At 34.7% G+C, this 20,476-nt stretch overlaps 2 protein-coding genes and 1 long non-coding RNA gene across 3 annotated transcripts; all 3 read left to right on the top strand.

Annotated features, from left to right (window-relative positions):
- Positions 1-3,180: 3,180 nt before the first annotated feature.
- Positions 3,181-7,100, top strand: LOC110228749 (phosphate transporter PHO1 homolog 2). The gene is made up of 12 exons (XM_021026925.1): positions 3,181-3,520; positions 3,640-3,981; positions 4,416-4,795; positions 4,895-4,966; positions 5,047-5,176; positions 5,247-5,367; positions 5,459-5,717; positions 5,794-5,898; positions 5,971-6,165; positions 6,245-6,541; positions 6,624-6,760; positions 6,855-7,100. The coding sequence occupies exons 1-12, from the start codon at positions 3,250-3,252 to the stop codon at positions 6,952-6,954; spliced, it is 2,409 nt and encodes an 802-aa protein (XP_020882584.1). The 5' UTR covers positions 3,181-3,249; the 3' UTR covers positions 6,955-7,100.
- A 385-nt stretch (positions 7,101-7,485) lies between these two features.
- LOC110228075 (phosphate transporter PHO1 homolog 6) lies at positions 7,486-11,362 on the top strand. The gene is made up of 9 exons (XM_021024207.1): positions 7,486-8,524; positions 8,960-9,308; positions 9,398-9,446; positions 9,521-9,592; positions 9,889-10,018; positions 10,114-10,234; positions 10,590-10,848; positions 10,949-11,053; positions 11,144-11,362. Exons 1-9 carry the CDS (start codon positions 7,933-7,935, stop codon positions 11,360-11,362), a joined length of 1,896 nt encoding a protein of 631 aa, XP_020879866.1. The 5' UTR covers positions 7,486-7,932.
- A 5,086-nt stretch (positions 11,363-16,448) lies between these two features.
- Positions 16,449-17,682, top strand: LOC110228728. The gene is made up of 2 exons (XR_002332234.1): positions 16,449-16,619; positions 16,659-17,682. It is a non-coding gene; the product is annotated as an uncharacterized LOC110228728 (long non-coding RNA).
- Positions 17,683-20,476: the final 2,794 nt, after the last annotated feature.

The following is a 20,476-nucleotide window of genomic DNA, read 5'->3' as shown; positions in this document are numbered from 1 at the left end:
ACGGGTTTAAAGATATTAAAAGATTTTGTTTATATAATTCATATCATTTGAAAAAATATTTCTTCAAACGATTACACAATTAATATAATTCGAAAATGTTATATACTAATCTATTATTCGAAAATTTTATCGAAAATATTATTGAAAATGTTATATAGTAATCCATTATTCGAACATGTTATCAAAAATCTATATATACATTTTTGGAGAAGATTGGCCTCAAAAATCCTTTTACAATTTCAATATTGTACATTTAGTCCCTACAAATAAAATCTGAGAAAATATTTTTCTTAACCAAATTTACAAATAAATCTTAATAGTAAATAACATTAATTAGTTATAGCTGATTTACGGCAATATTTCCTAAGATTGCGATAACAAATTTGAGAGATTAATGCTATTAGAAAATAATTAAATGAAAATATTCAATAGGATCTTTCATTCTTAATTGGCTTTATTCCTAAAAATATTTAAACAAAATTTAGTTATTGATTTGCAAATATATAAATCGTATATGTAGTTATAACAAACAAATATTTTCAAATCAAATGGTTTCCTATTTGAATGCTAGAAAAAAAAATGTAATAGTTTTTTAGTGCCATATCTAAAAAAACACAATAAATTGATATATTATTCTAACAAATCAATATTTAATGCTAACAATAAATTAATTTGATTCACGTTTTTAATTTAATGCTAGTAAAAATTTAATTTTTTCTAACGTTTTTTAGTTGTGGTATTAAAGATTTATTGCCAAAAATAAAATAAAATTTGAATTTTATTGAAAAGTTTGTTTAATTGTTTCAATGGTTTTAAAAGGTAAATTAAAAGTTTTTTTTTACATTTTATTGATCGTATTGAAGTTTTTTTTTCGGGTTGTATATCATAATACAAGGATTTGGTGGCCAAGGAAAACATATTTTTTTTTCTCATTTCTACTAATAATGAAAAGTACTTTTCTCTGCTTGACTCGTCCACAATGGCCAATGGGTATTGTTGTACTAAATATATATTGTGAAGACTTTATTACAATGGTAAACGGCATTGACAATGTATATTGATGGATTCAAAACTCGAATATTTCATTTATTGAAAGTAGAAAGTAGCCTTAGCAATATATAATATACACATTTACAGCGACACATAACATTGATTAATGACTTGGTAAACGTATTACATGTAATTCAAATTGAGACATTTTAACAATCATGTGGTTAAATTAATATTAAAACTAGATCTGGACCCGCACGTTCGTGCGGAGTAAAATTTATGAAACTGCAAATCTTAAAAGTTTTAAATTGAAAAATAGTGAAAAGTTATATGAAATGTCAAAATATTATAGTTTTGATTGATGTAAAGTAGTGTTACAGTAACAATTTTATTTTAGGTATTTTATTAATAGTTTGATGTAAATGGGTAAAATTATGGTTAGTGAAGGGTTCTATGTAAATGTTTTAAGAGAATTGTGTATTAACCATGGGAAAACACATAATAATTTTTTAATTGTTGTAATAATAATTTCCTGAATTATATTATTTCCTGAATTAATCTTAAAACTGATTATATTATTTTATGGTCTCACACTTTTAGTGTAATGATACATAGGTTTTATTATGTAGTGGGCAACATTTTATGGGCTACTAATAGAGTCTTATTAGCCGACTATATATTTACTGATTTTTTGACATTACTATATTTAATTAAAAATAAATCAAAACATGAGAGGAAAGTTTGGATTGTCTATGGCTCATGCATTTCATTCAAATCACAAAATATTTTTGAGACTATGATGTATCTAAAATTCGTAATTTATTCGAGGAATATTCTATATTTCAAAATACAAAATATTTGGTTTATATTATATTTTGGGAAATATAATAACTGTTTTTTTTAAAACATTGGAACAAATAGCCTTTTTATTTCTTTCATCGAAACTAATCAAAATTAGTTAGTATGATTTTATTATGGAAATTTTAAAAATCAAAAATAAATTATCCTTTGTTATTTTTTAGTTATATTAAATTGTACTGTCGTTTCCGGAAATATCTAACATTACCTTGCCAAATTAAATAAGTAAACATATATAAAATTTAAACTTTTTTTTCTTTCCATCTATACTAATCTGAATTTATTAGTATAATTTCTTAAAAAAAATAGATTTAAATCTAAATTATATGATGATACTAAATTGATTTTTATTTTGTTTTTTCCGGAAGTATCTCAATATATATTACGAAATTAAATAAGTTTACACATATACAATTTTGAAATTAATAGTTAGATTTTTTGTGGAAACTGCTTTAAAAATTTTCCATAAATATTGGGTAGTTATTAATTTGTTGATTGTATAGAAACTACTTTAAACGATTTCCATAAATATTGGGTAGTTATTAAATTTGTTGATTTAATTTCAGATTTTTTTATATTAAAAATACAAATATCGAATGGACACAAATACCATTTTTCCAATTTTTTTTTTCCTTTTTCAAATTCAAAAATATCAATGACATTTCATGTAATATTCTACAACAAAAGGTTCTTTATTTTCTAGTGATTCCCAATTAATAGTATAGATGGTTACTAATAAGTATATATATATACTGAGTGATGATTAATTAAGTTTTATCTAAAAAGAGTACTAAAAACATAAGCTGATGTAAATTTTGAGATTAATGTATAAGATCACAATTTGTTCGAATCTAGAGAAAGCTTTGACATCGTCAATGGATCAGAATGGCGACATACATGAATGATAGTGTGTCCTTAATCGATTAAAACTTCGCTTAATTTTGTTATGGATCATCTAATAACAATTCTCATATATTATATATGTATTATTTATTTGATAGAACTGCATTATTTATGTTTGTCAAGCAACATGGATTGAAACCTCGATTAATATATCATGGATCATTTAATCCACAAGATCGTTAATACTCGTATGCTCTAATATTGACGATTGCATCACTCGAACGACAATTTACAAATGGCTCAATTTCTTGTGAAATAATATTTTATACTAATGTTTAATACTTTAACGTAAACAATAAGATAACGTTTCACAAAAATATCGACCATGTCGTATTTTCCAGCTAACAATTTATTTTAAAACTAAATTTCTATACAATTGGTCATATAACTATAAGTCACTACATTTGCTTCTGTTTCTGTATATATAAACTTCCTTTTTGTATTTCTTTCGGACACAGCAAAGTAAGATTTCAAAACAAGAAATCTAGAAAGAGTAAGATGAAGTTTGGTAAAGAATTGTCGTCACAAATGGTACAAGAGTGGCAACAAGCTTACATAAGCTACGATTATCTCAAAACCCTTCTCAAAGAAATCACCAAACTCAAACACAAAACCAACCCTCCTCCTCCACATCATGCTGTCTCCGGTGAAGGAATTAGCCGGAAAATGACCCTGTATCGAGCATTTAGCGGTCTTGTTCAAACGCCGGGAAAGAAAAGACAAAGCTCTGGTCAATCCAACTATTCTTCGGGAACAGACATTGAAGAAGGTAATCTTAAGTTTCATAGGTTTCTAACTTAAAACTAACTAGTAACGAGTGGATTAGTCCATGTTTTTTTTGGTGTTATCCTAAGTTTGCTTTTATTTTCGATGTGGGATTCCTAATAGGTAAAGCTCCAATACTTGTAAACAAATCGACTCATGGACTAGAGACGACATTTCTAATGACGGCAGAGGAAGGAGGAGAGTATGAATTGGTCTTTTTCCGGCGACTCGACGATGAGTTTAATAGAATTGAGAAATTCTATAAAGAGAAAGTGGAAGAAGTAATGAAGGATGCGATTATGCTTAATAAGCAAATGGATGCTCTTATTGCGTTTAGGGTTAAGGTGGAGAATCCTGTTGGGTGGGGATGGGAGGAACGCACGGTGGAGATGACTCGTTTGGCCTCCGATATCGCGACTTCGACTGCGGTGATCGCGGCTACTACACCCGCCAGAACTCGAACCAGTAAGAAAATTAAAGCAGTTAATTCTGTTTTTTTTTTTTTTTTACATGCAGTAATTAAAACAGTTTCAACTTGAGATTCTTCCTAATAGCACTACTTATTTGCAATTTGAAAGTTCTTATATGATCAAATTTTATTTTAATTTCTGTGACAACAATTAGTCTGCGTCAATTTATGACCATTTCTAATGTTTTTTTTTTTTTTTTTCTTGAAAGTCATTATTTAAATCACATTTAAATTACTACTAACCAAAAGACAAAAGTACTCTGTTTAAACTTTAAACTTAAAGATCGAGTAAAATTGACATCACTATTTAAACCCAAAAAAAAAAAAAATTGACGTCACAGATAAAATCCGGTTTATAAAAGCTTTGTCATAACCGGATCGCCAATTTGAAATTGATGAATTTCTATATCTCCCTCGCGTTTGGTTACAGTGAATCCTCGAGCTCAAGCTAACATGGAGGCTATACAAGAAGGAAGCTTCAGCAGAGAATACGAAGACGAAGATCACGCCTCCGACGGCGGAGCAACCGGTGACGTGAAAACGAAGATGAGAGGTGCGAGGCCAGCTCCAATCGAGGTTTTAGATCGCATCAAGATCAACAACACTAAAGCAACGCCTCGGTCCACCATTAAAGGCGTCCTTAATTCCTCAAGCCAAAATGAGATCAAATTCAATAGACAAAACTTGAACGAAGTCGAAGAGAAGCTCAAATTCGCCTTCATCGAGTTTTACCAGAAGCTTCGTCTCCTAAAAAGCTACAGTTTTCTGAATGTGTTGGCGTTCTCGAAGATATTGAAGAAGTATGATAAGGTAAAGATTGGTTAGAGATCGAGATTTTGATTTGAGAGTTTTTTTTTTCTTTTTTTGAAGTATGACTGAAAGGTGTTCGACGAAATTACTCTGAGGCAGATAACTTCAAGAAACGCTTCAAAGTCTTATATGAAAATGGTTGATAATTCGTACCTTGGAAGCTCTGATGAGGTGAGCTTGACTAGTTTAGTAACTCCATTGATTCCTCTGTTTTTTGGTTCCTCTGTTTTTGATCTTCTCGTATATCGCAGCTAATGAAACTCATACAACGTGTTGAATCCACATTCATAAAGCATTTTGCAAATGGTCATAGAAGAAAAGGAATGAACATTTTACGACCTCAGATGAAAAGAGAGAAACACCGAGTTACATTCTCCACCGGTAAAATCAGATATTCAATGTTGTTTAGTGTTTTCTTGTCAATTTGTGTTTATGAGGAATTTGGTTCCAGGTTTCTCTGCTGGATGTGTGTTTTCTCTTATCGTGGCTCTTGTTGCCATCATACGCACCCGGAAAACCATGTCGGAAGAAGTACATACTACTTACATGAATACTATGTTCCCTCTCTATAGGTAAAACTTACTTTGCCTCTTATTTTGAGCTTTTTGAGGTGAATCTTGTTGTTTAGACGCACTCTCTCTGTCTTTTCTGTTTTTCCTGCAGCTTGTTCGGGTTCATCGTGCTTCACATAACTATGTATGCTATTGATATATACTATTGGAAGCGTTATCGAGTAAATTATGCCTTCATATTTGGGTACAAGCAAGGAACTGAACTTGGTTACAGACAAGTTCTATTCCTGGGATTCACCATTGGAACGTTTGCGTTGCTTTGTGTTCTTGGAAATCTTGATATGGAAGCAAACCCCAAAACCAAAAATTACAAACCATTAACCGAACTTCTTCCTCTTTTCCTTCTTGTTGTAAGTCCATAAATTTAAATTATTTATGCAAACTCAGTTATAAGATGGAACTAACTCTATACGATGTTTGTTTTAGGCTCTGTTTGTAGTTTTAATCATGCCATTCCATTTTCTCTACCGCTCAAGTCGGTTCTTCTTCCTCACATGTCTGTTTCACTGTCTTGCTGCTCCTCTTTACAAGGTAAAAGACAGAAATTTAACGGCTTATCAATGTTGATAATCATATATGGTTACTAATGCTTTCTCAATGCAGGTAACGTTACCCGATTTCTTCTTAGGAGATCAATTAACTAGCCAAGTACAAGCTCTTCGAAGCATCAACTTCTACATATGCTACTATGGTTGGGGAGACTTCAAACAAAGAAAAAACACCTGTGAAGCCTCAGACATCTACAAATATTCCTTATACGTTGTTGCATCACTCCCATATCTTTCCCGCCTTCTTCAGGTACAAAAATTTTCTTCAAAAGACACATATATGTCTAGAGAAATTCGATAATATTATCTTTGTTGTTCAATTGGTGCAGTGCATGCGACGGATGATTGAGGAAAGAAGCCTTGATCAAGGATACAACGGAGTCAAGTACTTATTGACAGTAATAGCTGTTTGTTTAAGAATAGCCTATAGTTTTGAAGGAAAAAACACGAAGAATCCTACATCACACCTCAAAGTGTTAGCTGGTTCTTCCTCAGTTCTTGCTGCTGTTTTCTGTACATACTGGGACTTTGTTCATGATTGGGGCCTTCTGAACAAAACATCTAAAAACCGATGGCTTCGGGATAAACTTCTCATCCCACAGAAAAAAGTGTACTTCACCGCAATGGTAAGGCCCATTTAAAACATCTTCGATTATGTAATCTCCAATCCATAGAGAAATAACTGAATTCTTGAAAACAAAACTGCAGGTCTTGAACGTTGTGTTGAGATTCGCGTGGTTGCAAACGGTACTGAACTTCGAATTCGAGTTCTTGCACAAGCAGACAACACTTGCGGTTATGGCTAGTCTGGAGATTATTCGCCGTGGGATGTGGAATTTCTTCAGGTTTACTTACTTCACATTGTTACTTTGGCTTCTTCTTCACCGTTTTTTCTTTCATGGTTTTTTGAAAGTTTTCTTTGTTTTAAAAAAAAAACAGGATAGAAAATGAGCATTTGAATAATGTGGGGAAGTTCCGAGCTTTCAAGTCAGTTCCATTACCGTTCAACTACGACGAAGACGATGAAAAGGACGACTAAATGTTTTAACCAAGTTAAAACTTTCTTATATCTATTGTCAACGTAAAAATGAAGTTTAAATATAAAAAAATGAAGTTTGTAACAAACTAATGAAAATGTGAATACTTTGGCTAATAATGCACTCCATACTAATTTTAGAATGTTAAGTAGGCCTTATGTGATATTTCCAATGAGATGTCATTACTATAAGTAGTAATTTTGTGAAATTACTACTTAAATAGTGTTTATTACGATAATTTGATGACCAAATCAACTTCAAAAATACTTTTCAAAACTTCCTAAACCTAATCACACTTTTTTAAAAGTACCTAATAACACTTTATAATGTACTTAAAACAGTGAAAAAACATAGTCTTTCAGATAATAAACTCTTTTAAAAGTAGCAAACCTAATAGCACTTTCTAAAAGTACACAAACCTAATAACAATACTTTGTAAAAGTACCTAAAACAATTAAAAACATGAAAACTGGTTTTGCTTTAGATCATTAGATGGTGTATAATTATATAGTTTTATGTAGTAAGTTTTGATTAAAGTCTTTCAAAATGACATTGATTATAGACAACAAAAAAGTTACCCAAAATGTTTACTACTAGTTTATAGTTCATACATTGTACTTAGACATAACTCCCATTGCTACGAACCAAAACACGTTTTCATTTGATTTTGGTAAATTTTAATTCGCATATTGACTAGAATCATCTTCATATAGTCTTTTTCCCCCACTATACTAACATTTCATGTGTAAATTTTTATTCGCATATTCACAAGAATAATCTTCATATATATAGTCATTTTCACACACTATACTAACATTTCATGTGTAAATTTTTATTCGCATATTCACTAGAATCATCTTCATATATATAGTAATTTTCCCCCACTATACTAACATTTCATGTGTAAATTTTTATTCGCATATTCACTTATAAGTTTCCTAATTTAGCTAATTGACTCAACGCTAAAAGATTTTCAATCCATGTATGGTCAATTTAACATTTTGACATATTCTATAAATATGTATATCACACATTCTATTTCAATAAATAAAAAAAAAAACAGAGAAACAAAAATGAAATTCGGAAAAGAATTTTCTTCACAGATGGTATCAGAGTGGCAACAAGCTTACGTGGACTACAAGTATCTCAAAACCCTTGTCAAAGATATCAACCGTTTCAAACGCAAAACCAATCCTCACGGCGGTGGCGGTTGCCGTCAGATGAGCCCTTCTTCAACAGTGGTCGAGATAGAGGATGGAATAACGACGGCGCCTATTCAGGTGAGTTCAACGGCGAGTCAACGATACGAGACAACGTTTTTGATGACGGCTGAGAAAGGAGGAGAGTATGAATTGGTGTTTTTCCGGCGACTTGACGGCGAATACAACAAAGTGGAGAAATTCTATAGAGAGAAAGTGGATGAAGTGGTGAAAGAAGCGGCGGTGCTTAACAAACAGATGGATGCTTTAATCGCGTTTAGGTTAAAGATGGAGGAGGAAACTACGGTGGAGATGACTCGTTTGGCCTCGCACGTCGCGCTTTCTCCGGCGGAGCTGGCCAAAAACACATCTAGTAAGTGAAATATCAAATATTTAATATATTTATAGACCGAGAATTTGATCATCTAAAACTCCTACAGTAGATTATTACAAAAAAAAATTAGACATGAAATAGCATACGATAATAATAATAAATATCATGAAAATCTGCTGAATATATCATTTTCTATGATTTTCATGTATTCATTTTTGTTTGAAATCGGAGACAAATATTTGCCTCAGAATTCTTGTTTATTCGCAATAATGTTAATATTCATTGAACATGAAATTGTTAGGTTTTACAAGATTGTATAACATATGGATTTGGTCCCATGGCAAAAAGAAAATTAAAACACACAAAGTAAAGCCATATTTTTTTCAGTTTGTATTATATTCAAATGAACATAAACAATACCAAACTCGCCAAATTTGAAAATTGACATTTTTGTCTTCTGGTGTTTGATTGTAGTGAAAGTTCATATGGAGGCCATAGAGGAAGGAGGTTCCAGTAGAGCTGGTCGACGATCCGATGAAGATGACAATTACACAGATGAAGAAGATCATAATGATATATTCTTCACACCGTCCAATGACCTGTGCAAGATGAAAGCTTCAAGCCCGGTTTTGACCGGGGTTTTAGATAGCATCAAGATCAACAACACGAAGGAAACTCCTCGGTCCACCACTAAAAGCCTTATCAAAGTATCAAACCATACGGAGCTCAAATTCAGCAAACATAATCTAAGGAAAATTGAGGAGAAGCTAATATGCGCCTTTGTCGAGTTCCATAGGAAGCTTTGGTATCTCAAGAGCTATAGGTGCGTATCTTTTTTATTCTTTTGATTTGAGATCAATTAGGTAATTATTTTTTTGGAATTGAGATTTAAACTATCAAAAATATTTGCAGCTTCTTGAATGTGTTGGCGCTTACGAAGATATTGACCAAGTATGATAAGGTTAGACTGGTTAGAGAGATATTTTGATTTGATGGTTTTTTCTCTTTTCATAAGTGAAAATGTGTTATATACAGATAACTTCGAGGGATGCTGCTAAGCCTTACATGACAATGGTTGATAAATCTTGCCTTGGAAGCTCTGATGAGGTTAGCTTAGTTTTGATGTTGAAGATAATTTAATATTATTTTTTTGAATTTAATAGATGAATTTGACTATATGAGATATGAACATATTGACATATTTTCATTAAAAACATAACAAATGTTTATATATATAAAAAAAAAACACTTGAGGAGATTTGATGACAACTTTTTATTTTCTAAATTCAAAGAAATCCATTGAACAAGGCATTGAACATTATTAACTCATTAACAATTAAATTCTAGCTTCTTTTGTTTGTCATAATATTGATCTTTTAGTGCTCTTCTGGTCTTGGTGCAAGGTTATGAAACTGATGGAGAATGTTGAAGCTACATTCATAAAGCATTTCACGAATGGTAACAGAACAAAAGGAATGAACATCTTGCGACCAAAACCTAAAAGAGAGAGACATCGACTAACATTTTCAACAGGTATAATTCTTACTCTTTTTAGGTACTTTTCTCTCTTTCATGTTTTTGCTTCTCAATTTTTTACTTACATGTTCTTATGAGAAATAATGTTTCAGGTTTCTTGGGTGGATGCATGTTTTCGCTCATAGTGGCTCTTGTTGCTATCGTACGCACCCGAAACATCTTACAAGATGATGGCCAAAAACAATACATGAATACGATGTTCCCTCTTTATAGGTAAGCCTTATGATTCAAATTTTTAATTTTTTTTTAGATTTTGCGGTTACACTTAGTACCTATTCTTCCTTAATGAATTCACAGCCTTAAACATGCTAAACAAAACACATTCATTGAAAGTACAGTAAAAGCTAAACACAAAAAAAATTATGAAAAACCAGATTTTGTTTTTTTCCCCCGAAAATGTAACATATTCGTTAATATAAACGCAAACGCAGAAAGTACGTTTGAAAAAATTAAACAACACTTCATTTGTTATGTTCTTATATACGAATCTAAATAAGAATTTCGATTGTCCTTTAATTAGACATATTCTGTTTTTTTTTTTTCTTTTTTTCTAAATTTGTTCTTGCAGCTTGTTCGGATTCGTTGTGTTACACATGACTATGTATGCTGCTAATATTTATTTTTGGAGGCGGTATCGAGTAAATTATTCCTTCATATTTGGTTTCAAACAAGGAACTGAACTTGGCTACAAACAAGTTCTCTTTGTGGGATTCAGCATTGGCGCTCTTGCTCTTCTCTGTGTTCTTGCCAATCTTGACATGGAAACAGACCCCAAAACCAAAGATTACCAAGCATTAACCGAACTTCTTCCTCTTTTCCTCCTCATTGTAAGTCTATAAATCCAAAAATCAGCTTTTGAAGATTCAAACTACTTAAAGCGATTCCATAAAAATGCATGGCTTCATAACTTTTTGATGTAAATTATAGGCTATGTTCATAGTTCTAGTCTTACCATTCAATATCTTCTACCGATCGAGTCGCTTCTTCTTCCTCACTAGCTTAATTCACATCCTTGCTGCTCCTCTTTACAAGGTAAAACATCAAAACTCAATAGAATCATCATATATAAATTGAATCATTTACATAATTAAACATGTTACTATTTCTTTCTTGATCATGCAGGTGACACTACCCGATTTCTTCTTGGCAGATCAATTATGTAGCCAAGCGCAAACTCTTCGAAGCATCCAGTTCTACATATGTTACTACGGTTGGGGTCATTTCAAACAAAGGAAAAACACTTGTAAAGACTCACAAGTCTTCAATACTTTCTTATTCATTGTTGCTGCTTTCCCATTTTTTTCTCGCTTCCTTCAGGTACAAAAGATTGATCTCTACTAATTCAATAATTACTTTGTTATTCAATAAAAACAACTCTTACATTTTTATATTTGTGTAGTGTATGAGACGGATGTTTGAAGAGAAAAGCATAGAACAAGGGTATAATGGTTTCAAGTACATTTTGATAGTAGTAGCTGTTTGCTTAGGGAAGGCTTATGAAGTAGATGACGAAAAAGATCGTCAAATTATTTGGAGATTGTTAGGTGGTATTACCTCGGCTATGGCAGTGGTTTTCTGTACATATTGGGACTTGGTTTACGATTGGGGACTTCTTAATCGAACATCCAAGAATCCATGGCTACGCGATAATCTTCTCATCCCACACAAGGAAGTATACATAATTGCAATGGTGAGTGTTATAACATTAATATTAGTAGGATTTTGTGATGGACCACCCGGCTTAGTATGGTCCGTGCTTAGCCCAGTCTTGATATCGCCTGGTTCTGCTTAGACCACAACATCCTAGGCATTAATTAACTAGTTTAAAACTGTTTTAGAAAATGTTTCAAGAAAATTAATTGATACTTAAACTAAACGCAGATTTTAAACGTGGTGCTGAGATTTGCGTGGATGCAAACTGTTTTGGGTTTCAAATTCGAGTCCATGCACACACAAACAGTGGTCGCCGTGGTGGCAAGTCTTGAGATCATTCGTCGTGGAATATGGAATTTCTTCAGGTTACTACGACACATTAAATTACTCCTTTTTCTTAAGGTTACTATATTCGAGACGTTTCAATCGTATTTAATAAAACTAATCTTGGTTTGGTTTGTTGGTACGTAAAAACAGGTTAGAGAACGAACATTTAAACAATGTCGGTAAGTACAGAGCTTTCAAGGCGGTTTCATTACCATTCAACTACGAAGTGGACCATTAAATGTTTGTTGAATAGAGATCGCAGCCATCCTTGCTTGCTCTTCGTCGTAATCTAATCGGCTTTAGCTGATATATAATAATATTATCCCATATGTGTATAACTGTATATACGACAATTAAGGACAACACTAGTCAAATCTACATTAGTGAATAGTGACAAGTCTCAAAGATTAAAATTAGTCAACAAAATTCGACGATTGTACATTAGTGAAGGAGTATTTCATATATATTTCTCCTTCTATTTTTGCAACATGCACTATACTTTTTCTTTTTGTCGTCATAGCTTTTTATTTTCTTTCTTTTTGGTTCTTTATGATGGACTTGAAAAGAGAATCCCAAAGTAAGTACTACAAAAAAGGAGACGTGTAAAGTTGAGATTCAGAAGGTACGGAAATATCTTTAACATGATTAAAAAGTTACAGATTCAACTTTTTTTTTATTCCTTGCGTCAAAAGTGTAAATCAATTATTGGACAAAGAAGATGGTAATAAATTATAGGGTGCATGAAAAACATGTTTGTATTGAAATAGTTTTCAAATTTTTTGTATATAAATTTTTTATAAGCATCTGAAACTTTAATCTAATTCACTTGACTTTGTATCTATCTTTACAAAAACAAATTACATAAATAAATAAATTAGAAAAAAAAAACAAGACGTTATTTTGGTCAACTTTATCGGTTTACTGAATCAATTTTCTTGTTTTTTTTCTCTATTATAAAAAAAATGCACACACTTAATTTTATCTTCTTATGATTTAATCTTTAAAATATAAGGTTTTACCAGTGTGAGATTGACTAATGGTTGAATTCCATATAAGTGGAAAATGTAGACATCTGAAAAATACTAGTCTCAACTCTGAAAAATATAAGGTCTGACTGGTGAGAGAGAAGAGGAAAAGAAGTGAGAAGAATTCTTCTTTCTACTAATACGTAGAAGAAAAGTTTCTACTCATAAAATAAAAATTCATTTGATAGCAAAAAAACTTTTTTTCCAATGTGGTAGGACCACGTGATATATTTTTCTTCTATGTAGTACACTATTCACAGCCATAATCTAGGCCCGAAATAACAAAGGTTTCATGTCACATATATTCCAAATCAAAGTTGATGGCTATGTTCGCATTGAATCTAAAAAACGTTCGAGAACTAGACCTGTCAACAAGACAACAAGTGACTGTTGAGAAATAAATCATTATAAGAGTTGTGATTAGCATATAACCATTAATGTGACAATTAATGTAGCATTTATGATGCAACTAATATGATCCGAAAACTTTATTGTTCTTAGTAAAATTTGTCATCGTCAAAATTTAATGCTAGAGGAAAAGGTGCGTCAAGACTAACATCAAATAAAAAAAACTAATGTAAGAGATATGTCGACATCGGTCACGAAAACCCGCACCTGAGTCATGGCTCGACACGACTCACGAAAGTCTCGCAATCCAGCCTGGACAACTTTTTTTAGAAGCAGCCAAAATTGGCATCTCCCATTGAAGCCTAACACTCAAAAAGGTTTTGGCAATGCAAGGCAAAGCAACTCTTTTTTTTTTTTTTTTTTTTTACCAAAAAAAAAAAGAGGCCTTACTATAGTGGTGAGATAAAGAGTGCATACAAAACGTAAAGAGTAACGCACTAAATGAAAAAGAAAACTCCATTCAATAAATAAAATGCATGAATGCGTCCATTCAACACATGCAAAAAGAAATATAAAAACAAACGACAAAGAAGAAGAAAAAGTGTAGAGGAAGACGCGGCGTGACTAGCTGTCCCTCAAATAGACAGAAATTCAGAAACTATGAGAAATATAATTTTATTACTCAATAAAAAATGTCAAGTTAAAATCATGTTACAAGTTTTATAGATCGTTCGGTTAATAATCAATGTTTCTATCTTAATAATTTCAGTTGATTTGAAAACAAAAATGTTTGGGATTTATACTTTGATAGTTTGACCAATACGTTATATTCATTGGCTAAGTACTATCTACCAAACATAAAGATCTTTTGAATTTAACGAAGTGGGATCGTTCTTGTCAGATCGTAATCTTTGTGAATACTTAAGCATAGTATTTTTTTCTATGGTAAACAAAAAAAAGAAACATGTGGTATATTGACTGATGACTTTTTAAGTCCAAATAGATAGGTTCACGTTTGTAACTTCGATATCACATAAGAATGTGAAAAGATGTAAAGCTAAGACCAGAGTAAGATAACTTACCGATTAGATCGAAGTTTGAGATCTTCAAGAAAAGATTTTGTAAGTATATTTGACCAAAAACATTACAAAAAAGAAAGATTTTGTAACTACAAAAACATTAAACTAGTCACAGTATATACTATATACGTAAACATTAAACGAGCAGCTTCATAATTTGAGAAAAGTCAAGTGGGACTGTACATTAATTATTAATTTTATACTGTATCAACTAATCATTTAGCTAGATGGTATTGGTCAAACAAAAATAATACTCCCTCTTTTTCATAAAGAATGTCATTCTAGCATTTTTCACACAAATTAAGAAAAGTAAACAAATTTCATTTTTACCCCTTATTAATACACTAAATAATACCATCTTTTTAATTAATACACTAAAATAGTGAGGTTAAAAAAGAGAATTAGTCTTTAAAACTGTATTGAAAACACAAAACGACATTCTTTGTGAAACGAGATTAAAACCTTAAAACGACACTCTTTATGAAACGGAGGGAGTATGTGAAATAAGCTATGAAACATGTGTAAGATAGGCGATATAATCGGTGTAGGAAAAACCAGACCAAATGGAGACGCTTTTGCCAATATTTTTGGGGATGATTTGCTAGATAATCTGTTTTTATATTTTAGTTTGTTGAACTTTCATTTTCTTAATGGAACCACAACCTTTAGTCTTAAATGGTAACAAAAACTAGCTTAATTATTTAAGAATTGTTGTGGAAAAAATTGAATGCTACGTCATTTGCATTTGTGAAATTCTTGTGGAATTCACGTGGAATTATTGAGTCTTTTACTCATGGTCCCCACCACATCGAATGATTTTTATTGAAACAATGAATCTTATTCTTTTTGTGTACAAAACAATAAAAGTGAGTCAATTATATTCTGACATGTTTTGTATTTTTCTGTATACAACTCATATAATTGAATAAAAATTAAAACAAGATTCACGAGTGATGCGTTAATATTTGCCTATAAAAGGAGAGAGCCATTCATTTATTTTCTTCACATTTCTAAGTTATAAGTGCACAAAAGATTAACTGATTAAGGTAGTGAAGAAATTGAAAAAGAATTTTAGTGAAGAAATCGAAGAAATACATTCGGGTAAGTTTACATCTAATCTTCTAATTTATAGTTTATATATAATTTTTTTAATTATATATGTACGTAAAATTCATATGTGCAATTAGTTATATTTTAGTATATCTAATTTGAGTAATAGTATTAATATGTTTAATAAGAAAGTAATAATAAGAAACATGAGATAAATTATCATGGAATAAAAATAAAAGTAAACACGAGTATATGCTTTAAATTGATAATAGACACCAATTACTGTTTTAGATAAATTGATAATATTTTTTTATTTTTGGATTTGTAAGTATGAGTATATGCTTTATAGATGTTTGAATGAATAATTTGTATAATATAATAGGTATTTAATATACAATCTATATATATATATATATATATATATATATATATATATATATATATATATATATTTTCTAAGCATTTTTTACAACTTCAACAAAACTAAATTGTTTTTTAGATTTTGATTTTGCATAACTTCATTTGTGTTTCTCAAATTCTTGATTTTGATTTTGATGATATTTTGCATACTAATGCAATCCCAGGAGAACAAGTTCATACCAACGAGGACGGTGGAGTATATTGTAACACCCGCGTCCCGCGATCCTAAAGGGGGCCGGTTTGTTTTAGGGAAAACTAGATCATGGTCGAGAAAGACTAATGAATAAGTTAACCTAAGAAACGAAAGAAACGTTTAAGTCATGAAAAGTGTAGATGACTTAGACGGTTTCGGGATAATCTAGTGATCATGGAGAAATGATCATGGAAAGGTTGGGAATGGCGTAGTCAAGGCCGAGAAAACGGACCGAAAGACTTAGCCGGAAAGAACGTGAAAGAACGTTCGAGCTAAACCAGCTAGGTGAGCTGGACAAGCTGAATGAACAAGCTAGCTCAGCTAGGTGAGCTAAACCAGCTGGAGGACTAGCTAGCTCAGCTAGGTGAGCTGACCGGCAGCTCAACCGAGCTCGGTGAACTGATCGAGTACTGACCCAGCTGGGTGGTCTGGTCAGCTGACACTCGAGCTGGTGGACTGTCGTAGCTCGGGGATGAAGAGGTGTCTCGGCCAAAAGGTGTAAGGTCGAGCGGTTACCGACGAATGGTTACCGTTGGCGAAAGGGTGGATAAGGCCGAACGGTTACGATCGGAGAGACGCAACCCTTCAGAAAAGTGTATGGAACGGATGCGATGCTTTGGAAAAGCAACCATTCGCCCCCTATATAAGGGAGGACGTCCACACCATCTCAGAAGGCCCACAACAATCCAAAACAAGTCCCAAAACACTCTACGAAGTGTTGGTCGGAAAGGGGGTGCGGCTCGGCGAGTATCTCCGGAATCGGAATGGATTCTCGGAGTCTCGACCGAACTGATGCGCATGCTACCTCCCGATCCAATGCTTCGATGGAATGTAGAGGACGGATGGATGGGTCGGATTGGATGGGTCCAACCGATCGTCTTGGAGACAAATCGGATTGGATAGACCGATCGTCGGACGGATCGGATCGGACAGACCGATCGTCGGATGGATGGATCAGATCGGATAGACCTATCGTCGTACGGATCGGATCGGACAGACCGATCGTTGGACGGAAGGATCGGATCGGAGAAAAAGACGGATTCGGATAGACCGTCGCACAGACGGATCGACCGACCGGGATAGGCAGATCGATCGTCGTGTCAACAGGTCGGGTTGACGTATAACCGGATCTGTTTACGATCGGATAAACGGACCAAGGCTTAGATCGGCGGATTGATCGGTCGTATAGATCGGCGGGATGACCGACAATACGTATCGGAGATCTGATCGAGGGAACATGGTGGATTACTCGATCGAGGATTCGATGAGAACCGCTGGAGGGTTCGACGACTTGATTGATGGTTCGGATCGATAGCTCGATTATGGGGTCGATGGATCGTCCGCTCTATAAGTCATATCGTCGAGGGAAGGACACAAAAAGGAAATGGATCGGCAAATCTAAGATTGTCAATATGGAAGTATCGACGGATCTAACGATAGACCGATAGATGATATGGTTAACGGGAAGTTAATCGGGAAGGCGTATAAGGGAAAGGTGTTCGAAGAAGCACGAGGATAAGTGCAACCGAACACACCCAAGGGTCGCCCATGGATGCAATCTCACCGGTAAAGGGAGTAAGCACCGAGAATGGGTAAGTGACGTGGTTCACCATGTAAGGATCTAATATCGCGGCCGCCTTCATGTATCAATCGCCATGGCCGATGGTGAAACCGATTAGGAATCGGTAACACCAATGGTGACTCGACGGATAACCAACGGGAAAGTCCACGGTGAGAACCGGTGGACAAAACGGATGTTGGACCTGCGAGCAAACCAAAGGCCGACGGATGAATGATTTCATGGGCTAGCCTACGATAATCCGATGGGTGAATCCACGGACCCTTGGGTGTGATAATGATATTATTCGGATCGCATGGATGGATCGGTAAGCCGAAGGCGTTATGACCACCATGGACCGTACGGGTAAAACGGTTAGTAGACCGTGGGCGGTCGTAGTGATAAACGACCGGATCGGAAACATGGATGGTTCGATAAGCCGAGGGCTTGATCGTCCACCATGAAACCGAAGGGGCGTACGTTTGGAGGACGGATGGACCAATGAGCCAAGAGCTTGATTTGGCCACCGTGAACCAAGAAAAACGTACGATCCCCAATCTCTATCGTAGGGACTTAGACTAGTGGGGTTGGTTGGATGAATGGCTAAGTAACGATAGAGATTGGTCCATCAATACACGATTGGTTAAGAATCGTTGTACGAATGGAATAATGCGACGAGAGGGCTAAGAGAAGGATCAATAGACGGATCGAAGAGGAATCAAATCCGCATGTAGGCCAAGGTGTGTAAACGCATCTAACTTATTAATTAAGATAGACGTTTGGGAATTGGCCGTTGGATTAGGGATACAAAGAATATGCAATCGTTAGACTTAGAATGGTTAGCGAACAAATTGCATGACTTGGCCGAGTTAATGATCGATCTAAAGTCTAAGGGACAAAGATGATCAAACCGGTACAAGGGTTGGTTGGAATTAAACCAAGGATAGAAAGACTTCCGCTGGGTACTAAGAAAGCGATTACAGAAGTAAGCCTCGTAAAGGCAATTCTATGTTAAATCGCGAAAAATATGGAGGTTCGGCCGGGAAAAGGCACGAACGTGTGACCATGGTCGCCGGACGCCGAGACGTCCGGGAATGGGTCTCACAAGTTGGTATCAGAGCATGCTTGATCCTAGGATGGATAAGTGCTCGGGAAAATGTCATGGTAAATGACTACTAAAGGTGTAACTTAAATGATTGAGTCCTCGGGAAACCGAATTATGAACTTGAACAGTAGTGTTGGTGAGCCGGAAGGGAATTGAGGCAAGAACGCGATTACATGCTTGGAAACCAAAAGAGTTTGCCAAGATGAATTGGTTAAGCCAAGATGATTACCCAAGGGGCAAGAACTACACGTGTATCAAGTGGATAATTATTCGGAGAGACGGGCTGATCATAAAGTTGAAAAAGTTAGGCTAAGTGTTTGGCGGATAAGGAAGTTGAGGTGAATGAGATTGATGTACTTGAGGAAAGGTTACCCAAGGCATGATCGGGCACCAAGATACGAGCCTTGTAGTCAAATGACTTAACATAACGGGGAACAAGGTATTGATCTATTCGGAGAATGACCAAGATCAATAGAAATTAGATCTCGTCGGAATTTGACGAAGATCGGGAAAGACTTGATCTATTCGTTGAAAAGATCAAGGGGTATTGACCGAGTCCGGTAAAGGGCCAAGGTCGGGAATTATTGACCGAGTCCGGTAAAGGACCAAGGTCGGGAATTATTGACCGAGTCCGGTAAATGACCAAGGTCGGAAATTATTGACCGAGTCCGGTAAAGGACCAAGGTCGGAAATTATTGACCGAGTTCGGTAAAGGACCAAGGTCGGGAAAAATGACCAAGTCCGGTGTGGACCAAGGTCGGGAAATTATTGACCGAGTCCGGTAAGGGACTAAGGTCGGGAAAAGTGACCGAGTCCGGTGGGGACCAAGGTCGGGAAAATTAACCGAGTCCATATAGGACCAAGGTCGGGAAATTATTGACCGAGTCCGGTGTGGACCAAGGTCGGGAAAAGTGACCGAGTCCGGTGTAGACCAAGGTCGGGAAATTATAGACCGAGTCCAGAAAGGACCAAGGTCGGGAATAATGACCGTGTCCGAAAAGGACCAAGGTTGGGAATAGTGACCGTGTCCGCAAAGGACCAAGGTTGGGAAATATTGGCCAAGTCCGGGTTGGACCAAGGTCAGAAATTTGTTCTAGTCGGAATTAGACTTGGACGGGTTACATTGGATCGAGTCCGAGAAATGGACCAAGATCGGAAAAATGGATCGAGTCCAAGAAAGGACCAAGATCTAGAAATTTGATCGTGTGTCGGAAAAGACCAAGATCGGGGAAACTTGATCAAACTCGGAAATAGATATTTGATCAAATATGGAATCTAAAGTCTTGGGAAGACTAAAGATGGGAAAATGTTAAGGATTAACGAAACTCTAACACCCGCCGAATTCGAGGACGAATTCATTTTAAGGGGGGTAGACTTGTAACACCCGCGTCCCGCGATCCTAAAGGGGGCCGGTTTGTTTTAGGGAAAACTAGATCATGGTCGAGAAAGACTAATGAATAAGTTAACCTAAGAAACGAAAGAAACGTTTAAGTCATGAAAAGTGTAGATGACTTAGACGGTTTCGGGATAATCTAGTGATCATGGAGAAATGATCATGGAAAGGTTGGGAATGGCGTAGTCAAGGCCGAGAAAACGGACCGAAAGACTTAGCCGGAAAGAACGTGAAAGAACGTTCGAGCTAAACCAGCTAGGTGAGCTGGACAAGCTGAATGAACAAGCTAGCTCAGCTAGGTGAG

The sequence above is a fragment of the Arabidopsis lyrata genome (genome assembly GCF_000004255.2).
Source record: "Arabidopsis lyrata subsp. lyrata unplaced genomic scaffold ARALYscaffold_5, whole genome shotgun sequence".
NCBI classification, from domain to species: domain Eukaryota; kingdom Viridiplantae; phylum Streptophyta; class Magnoliopsida; order Brassicales; family Brassicaceae; genus Arabidopsis; species Arabidopsis lyrata.
Note: the sequence above shows the minus strand (reverse complement) of the source record. Positions and strands in the feature narration are given on the sequence as shown.